The sequence below is a fragment of the Vanellus vanellus genome (assembly GCF_965231255.1).
Source record: "Vanellus vanellus genome assembly, chromosome: 2".
In the NCBI taxonomy this organism is placed as follows: Eukaryota; Metazoa; Chordata; class Aves; order Charadriiformes; family Charadriidae; genus Vanellus; species Vanellus vanellus.
The window spans coordinates 20,117,962-20,126,328 of NC_138906.1; the positions used below are offsets into that span (position 1 = coordinate 20,117,962).

Genomic DNA, 8,367 nt, shown 5'->3' on the forward strand with positions numbered 1-8,367 from the left:
CCAGCATAGTGGCTATGAATTAGAATCACTGCCTAAATACATAAACGGTATTGGGAGCAATGACTAATCCAAGAGCTGTCCTCATTCAGGGACTTGCTGTCAGCACTGGCAGCAAATCCTAAATACACTGTGCTGAGCGACAGGCTAGTACTATGCTTCTTTGCTTGGCCAAAATGTTACACGTCTTGCAAAGCATGGAATTGCAATACACTTTTTTCTTTGCATGCCCTTGTGCAAAGGGAAGGGTCTGGAGTTTGTGTGACTTACTGTATTAGAGGTAGACTTACAAATTTTACCTAACATGAAAATTAGATCAAATTTGTCCAAGTGATAGCTCCTGTGCCAGATACAACCCATGGGACAGCTCCATCTGGCCTCCTACCTTTCCTCTGAAGGGTAGCTTGGCCTGTGCAAGCTGTTCCAGCTGCCAAATCCCTCTTCCAGCAGACACCAAATGCTGAAAGCCCAAATTGATGCTGCTAAATCAGAATAAGAAGTGGTGGTAGAGCAGGACGAAGACATTGCACCTTCTGTGAAGGCATGATTTGGGGTAAAGAGGAAAGTCACTGCCACCTTGACATAGCTTTATTCAGCTTATCAACTTGGACCCTAATTACCCTACCTCTCCCTTTACCTTCACCGCTTTTCATTCTAGTTTATTCATGTTGCAAGGTCTAGCAATAGGAGTATTTTCTCACTATGTATATAACCCAATGTGCTGAGGTCCCATTTTCAGTCGGGGTTCTTTAGCATGTCTGGCCCAAACCATGACATAGTATTACTGCAGTGCAGATAAATAATAAAGATTGCATTCAAAAAACATTTAACAGATACAGCAGTGACAGATACAGACTTGCATAGCTAATGGTTTTCTACAGCACGCTGTACATCTACTCCAGTATCACTGCAATGAACCCACTGGATCCATGCTGATACAGTCTCCTGCAATGGAGTCAAATTCAGCTCCAGTGTGACACAGCTTCTAAAACATACTGCTCATCAGCTTTTGAGACAGAATGTACTTCTGTTGAAATAGTATGTACTAAATAAGATCTTGCTTCTTTGAAGCATTTTTTTTCAGGTACACACAAGACATTCTCTTATAGGAGGAAGAACGTGTTAATTAAACAATAATTGAGTGCACAAGTGCTAGCTTGGGAAGATCCATATTTCACTCTTCCATATAGCTGTCTTTCACAAATCATGTAAGGGCAATAAATGAAACAGAAAAAACTCCCAGCACTGTGATATGTCAATATGATTGTTTACCTTCTTTTGCTCTTTTGATGCAAAGTATTTCAGGTAAGAGGTGATGGTTTGGGTTTTTTTCTTTCAAAGTCCAAAAACTTCAGCTATAATTTGAAGAAATGTGAAAGAAGATAAAGTCTAGGAAAGTTGGACAGAAAACCTACTATTACCTTAGAATATTTTAATTTCCCAGGATCTGTGTTTCAGTTCAATAATTGGAACTAGTTGTTTCTGGCTGTTTTTCCTATAGACCTGACAGCCCATGTTAATGTATCTGACCATGACAGCAAATATTTACATGACCTTTTTGCATGTTGGCTGTTTTGCATACATTGTAAAAAGACAAGATAGGGAAAATTTCTTTAAGATGACTGAATACATTAAAGCTATACTTAGCCTTAACTTGAAATGCAGTTCCCAGGGAGTTCCTCTCCCATGAATTAAACTGAAGATCCAGCTGACTTCATTAGGTTTGAATCTGGCCCTAAGGGCTCCGAGAGGGCAGTGCCACTCCTCACAAATCACAAACTTTTCTTATAAAATCTCTGGCCATTCACTCATCTTCTGCCTGATTTAACATGCCTATTTTAATTTCTAGCTCGTAAATAGTAAATAACAATTAATTACCACCAATATAAGTTTATCTTTAACATTTATATTTTTCTGTGTAAGTCTTATAGTACATTGCATACACATGTATAGAGAGTTATTTCTACTGTTGGGTGACAGCAACTAATTCACTATCCCTCTCTCTCTGCAAAAGTTTTCCTATGTGTAAAATTTTAACTATGGCCCCGACTCTTTTTTAACAGGCTTTGCAAGAAATGCTACAAAAGATCCAAATGTTACTATTATAATCAGAACAGTACTTCCATAGAAGATGGCACTAAATTAATTAATAAGACACTAAAACCTGTGCCTGCTAAAACTTGGAATTGGGGGTCTAACAAATAATGTTCAGAATATTCCATGATTGTTTAAGACCATCCCCATGCCAATCCTTAATTGGTTGTGCAATTCTACTCCTGTGAGTAATCACTCTGAAGGCAAATAAAATGTAAATGTTGGCAGAATCAGACATTTCTGCAGAGGCCTTTCAATGCCATCTAATTTCAGGCACAGGTTTGCCAACAAGGAGCTAAATCATCCTCTGCTTCTTATTCATATGGACCAGAGCAGCCGGGCGCCCTGGCCGGGACACCCAGAGAAGGCGCCTGCAGCACACCAGCCATAAAGCTTCATCCTCCTCAGTGATTTCTCGAACCCACATCCTTGTGCATTTATGGAAATCCCTCCTAATACCATACTCTTCCTTAATCCAACCCAGCCCAATCCCGGAGGGGGCACCTACAGCTGTTACTGCGATGGGAGGTGTTAATCACACCCTGCCCTTCGGGGCTGCGACCGATCTCCTCAACCGCCCTGACTGCTCCATCACCAGAGGATGCCGGCACCTGCCCTTACGAAGGATCAGGCCCATCGTTTGTACAGCTGTGCCACAAGAGACTACAAGTGAAAATATTTGTCAGTCTTCATTTCGTTGGGGAGGTACCGGATCCGCAGCGAGCTGTGGTGCGGGCACAGGCTAGCTGCTGGCGGAACCTCGCCGGGCGCTTCTCAGGTTCTGCTTCCTCCAGGCAAATTGCAAGTGAAGTTTGTTGAAAGCTATTGAGCGCTTTCCAGGTTTCAGCTGATTCTCGCTCTGACAGTTTTGCTAGATAATTTTTTCCCACAGTTATCACACTGGAAGAACTCCCAGCTTTCAAATAGATATTTTAAATTACATTTCATTTTCTCTTGCACAGTGAGTTAATTTATTTTAATATCTCACTTTGTCTCCAGGCTGCAGATTGACGAGACAAGTGCTGATTTCTGATGGACCTCTTAGCCAAGAAAGACCTTCATTTTGAAAACTGTGGCTGAAATTTTAAATGGGCCCACAATTGGAATACTGTTTTCTGGGCCAACTCCACATGGCGTGCCATAACTTTGCATGTCAGAATACCATGTCCTGTTAGATTAGTCCTGACTGACAAAACCATGATGTTGGGGTAGCCAAAATGCATTAACCGCTCGTCCTTCTGAGGCTCCATGTTAATTCAGACCACAATTTAGAAACAAACTGACTCATATGTAGTTAATAAAATAGGAACCTACAGAAGAATTAGAATTCAAAAAGAAAACATCAGGTTTTTAGAAAGATGGCATTGAGATATTAAATGTAAAATTAATAAAAATTCACAGAAGTTGGTCATTTTCCACACTGAAATTATGTTGGCTGGTGATCAAAACATAATTTATATTTAAATTAGATTAAATTAAAAAATTAATAGAGATGGAAAGGAAGGTGATTACAGACAGCTTGTTTAAAATCATGTGAACAGAAATATTTTCATGATGCTTTTAAAATTGAAGTTATAAACAGTTGCTTGTTTTTTAAAAGTAAACACTCCCCTTGTACTGCTGGAAGTAAAAACAATCCTAACAGGGCCACACTCTGCAGAGAGTCTCAAAATTAAAATTTCAGAACATCACTAATGGTGGTGTTGGAACACACTGGCAGAAAAGACAGAAAAGGACATTATTGTAAAAGAAATATATTGAAGAATAACAATCTAAAATTGAACTATTTTAGAATCATCTTTAGACTATCTTTTAAAACAAACCATTGGCCATGAATAGTTCCTGGAACAATTTGAAAATGACAGATTGCGGGGTGGTGACAATGTATTACTTCCTATTTGGCTAGTATGATGATCCCTAAAGCTACACACATCGCTGTGACCCCTCCTGCAATGCAAGTGGGAAAAGGCTTATTTTGCTCCAATTTCAAATCTAAAACCTCTCAAATCTAAAAAACTCTCAACTCAAACGCTTCATATTGCATTGCTTCCTTCCCTCCCTGCCTTTTTCCCCTGCATTTTGCCTGTTCATGCTGAGTAAGTCAGGGTCTTGTCTGTCGTATATCAAAGACAGGCTGAGACAGGGTGCCTTGCAAGGTCTGAAATCCTGACCATTCAATAAAATTGTATATCTTCACATGGCTCTCCTCCATTAGGACCTGGACAACACGTTTCTGCATATGCAACAGATACTAAGAAAAGGGCTTAAGAGTGGACTAAACAGTGAGCTTCTGCAACTCTGGTCTTCTCATCTCAGCAAAGATACTGTGGAACTGGAAAAAGTGCAAAGAAGGGCAACAAGGAAAATCAAATATCTGGGATGGTTTCTGGGTGATAAGCAAGTGATTACAGCAGCACTTCTCAGCCTGGAGAAGAGATGACCTGAGGGAAATGACAGGCCTACAAAATCAGAGATGGCCCAGGGTAAGCAGATAGTGATCTAATGTTTGCTGTCACTTCCAACACAAGGACAGGGGGGCATGACATTAACTTAGGGCAGATAAGCAAATACAGAACAAAGCAAGAGAAAAGCGATAGTTGGGCAGTAAACCAGCAAAACTTGCTGCCAAAGTCACAGCTGCACTGTTGCGGATGTGAAAAATTTACATGGATTCAAAGGGAGACTGAACAAATACCTGGAGGAGACATCTCTTGAAGGTTATTACACAAGCAGAAACCATAACCACGAAATCCCTAAGTCAAAGGTAGCTTGAGGCTGGGAGACTACTCAGAGGAAGGATCATATGTACACATACTTACCCTGCTCTTACTCTTGCCTATACTAGCAAGACCTAGACTATGGTCTCTTGGGGACAAAATATGGGGCCAGGCAGACTCTTGGTTTAATCCAGTGCAGCCCTTCCTATAGCCTACCAGGCTTATTCATACTGATGAGCACTTATGTCTTTTCCAGAAACAGGGTGGTGTTCTTTTCATATGTACACACTGACAATGAGAAAGCTGTTTCTAGCTCAGCTTTTGGGGGAGAAAACACTGCACAAAGCACCAGTGCATAGCAGGCCACCCCCTTTGATGCCAACAAAAAGCTTTCTGAAAACTGTTTGTCAATTCTCAGCTCACATACAATCATAGAATCATAGAATGGTTTAGGTTGGAAGGGACCTTGAAGATCATTGAGTTCCAACCCCCCTGCCATAGGCAGGGACACCTCCCACTAGACCAAGTTGCCCAAGGCCGTGTCCAGCCTGGACCTGAACACCTCCAGGGATGGGGCCTCAACAGCCTCTCTGGGCAACCTCTTCCAGTGCCTTACCACCCTCAAAGTGAAAAATTTCTTCCTAATGTTTAATCTAAACCTGCCCTCTTCCAGTTTAAAGCCATTCCCCCTCGTCCTATCACACGTCCTTTCCCAGCTCTCCTGTAGGCCCCCTTTAGGTACTGGAAGGCCTCAATAAGATCTCCCCGGAGCCTTCTCTTCTCCAGGCTGAACAGCCCCAGCTCTCTCAGCCTTTCCTCATAGGAGAGGTGCTCCAGCCCTTGGATCATCCTCGTGGCTCTCCTCTGAACATGCTCCAGCAGGTCCATGTCCTTCTTCTGTTGGAGTCTCCAGAGCTGGACGCAGTACTCCAGAAACAGAAGTTCAGAGCTGAGATACCCTACATGGCCTGGGGTAATCGCTAAATGCCAGCTGAAACCCACACAGTGAGGCTGGACTGCGAGTCGCACAGGGACCTGCAAAGCTCAACCCACTTGACATCGCAAACAAAACAAATACGTGTTTTCCAGAAAATCTCAGGATGAAGCAAGCCATTCTGAGGACGCCCTATCCAGCAGTGACATATAGGCAGAGATGAATCCTCTGCATGTATAGTAAACATACGTGCGCTACACACTTGCTCTTAAAAGTGCCACTGAACCAAAAAGTCTTCTCCAGGTTGAAGTCTTCAAAATTTCTCCCCAAAGAGCCTGACATATCGGTGGCCCACAGGGCTTTGGGAGGGCAGCAGTGCCACTCGATGAGCTGACACGGGCAGGGATCAGCCCTTTGTCCCTACCCCTGCTGCTCTGCACTTGCCAGCTCTAGGGGTGGCAGGGACCCCTTCCAGCCCTGTTTTCTTCTCATTTGTTGTGTTTGTCAGATATCATAATATTCTTGACTGAAACTGCCTTAGATTGTTGAGGAACGAGTAAACCACTGTGCCAAGCTTACAAGCATGGTATGATTTACAGCCCAGCCTTTGGTTTATGTCACTCTGTATGTTGGGAGATGAGTCTACAGGAAAGCAGCATTTCAGTTTATTACCTCTGAGCAAAAACCTGTCTTCCTCAGCAATCCGCATGCGAGTTAATGCCACCTTCTTGCAGCAGTTTAACTGCCCTCTGGTGTCCTCCCTCAAAAAAACAGCCTTTAGTAGTATCATCCATCAACTGAGAGCAGTCTCCAGGACTAAATCCACTCTTATAAAAGGAGCTCTGGTTCACAGCTGGGTTTAATTAAACCCTGAGATATGGGAAGAACGCAGGAAGCAGAGACATCCACCTGCGCTAACATATCACCTGTGTCACCATGCAGATGGAAGGGCTCTGCCCCAAAGTAAAGGGCACCTCTGTCAGCATATCCATTCAAATCCTCTGCCTGGAAAGCTACCGCCACGCAAATACCAAGTCTTTTCACTAAGAGCTGGATCTGTCAGGCCATAATCTCTCTAGGCTTCTTCCAACCAGGTCTGGCTTTGAAGAGATGATAAAGTAAAACCCTTGTGTCTCCTGTCTGAAAATGGGTGGGCAACCTTGTACTAAGTTCACTGCCACATAGCGCACAGGCTTGGCAAAAATTTGCAATATCGCGTTTTAACTGTGAGTCAGCATTTCATGTCAGGGTCTATGTCTTTCTCCTTGTCTACCATGTTCCCAGCACACTTCCAGATCTTATGAAAATAATTTCACTGTTCCCCCGAGTTACCCAGTACCCCATACTGAGCCCATTTCCAAAGAACAATGTGACATTAAAAATAAAGTGCTACCAAAGTCTTTAATTTTTAACCTCCAACTATTTAAAGACTGTTTTCCAGGCACAAAGGGAAAACACAGGCTAAGAGCAAAGAGGAGAAGGACTGAAGCAGGGTCTTACCCAGTGATCTTTCCTTCGTTTGGTTTGCTGACCTCACCACGGGAAGGCTTGCCCGCGTGCGGCTGCCCCTCGAAAAGGGGGTTGGAGAGTCGCCCTCGGACATGGCCTCTAAGGAATCAGCAGATGCTTCAGAGAGGTGTTCTGTCTGGTCACCCAAATTGGGCTGTGGGCTCTGGGACGGCTTTGGGCTTCTTGTCTGCAAAACACAGTATTTCATTATTGGTGTATTGAAACAGGAATATGGGGGGGGAAAAAAAAGAGAGAGAGAAGGAAGAAGTCCAAACTTCTTCAAATACTGGTATGCTGAAGGTCACTTCTGTGTAGGTTGTTTAGGAAAACAGGGTCCTTGGATATTCTCCTATGGCTTTTATGGTTGAACACCCATATTGCAAGTTTTGTTGCTAACAAGGCCCTGAGGATAAGGCATGTGCTGAGGAGATCTATGGTAATGCCATTCCTTGCTGCTCAAACCACTGCTATAGCATAGGCGTGTCCACACACACACACTTAGGTTGACAAGCCTACTAAGAAAAAGCCTCTGAAAAGAATTACTGTGATGTAGTTGTAAGCTGTCAATCTCAGTATATTCTGCTGTGCCGTCTGTGAAAAGCACAGGTCATGCAGCAAGGCCAAAATAGACATCCAACATTTCTAGCTGAAATCACATCAATTATTTTGCTTTTTGTTGCATCAGCACAAATAAGAAACATCTTAATTAACTGACCAAATTAAGTAGGATTTTTACTGGGCAATCGTACTAGTAAATTACTAAATACAGTATCTGGAAAAAGCCGACTCCCTCAGGAAGGGAGAGAGATGGTTTCATTTATGCACTTCTACTGACTTTTCATTGTAAGATCTGCCTGATAAAACCACACTCAACAGGAGATACAACGTCCTGAACATTTTTTTGCTAACTGTAAGTGACATTGTAAGTGCTTTCTCCAAAGAGGGGTTGCTTTAAGAAGTGTAGTCAATACTGTTTAGTAAAACTCCCTCAACCACGTTACTATTACTTTGGAAGACTCTTCTCCAGTCTCTCAGGCAAACGCTACATTCACAACAAACTAGAACAGACACTGTACAAGCAGAAACTCAAAGCAAAGCAAGCTTACTCTGTCCAAA

At 42.7% G+C, this 8,367-nt stretch overlaps 1 protein-coding gene across 1 annotated transcript in view; it reads right to left on the reverse strand.

The window, feature by feature from the left end:
- Positions 1-7,394, reverse strand: part of KIAA1217 — a 102,044-nt gene extending 94,650 nt beyond the window's left edge. Inside the window, exon 1 of the mRNA XM_082498971.1 lies at positions 7,243-7,394. Within this exon, the coding sequence (XP_082355097.1) occupies positions 7,243-7,345 (103 nt within the window). The 5' untranslated portion in view covers positions 7,346-7,394. The remainder of the gene's footprint in view (positions 1-7,242) is intronic.
- Positions 7,395-8,367: the final 973 nt, after the last annotated feature.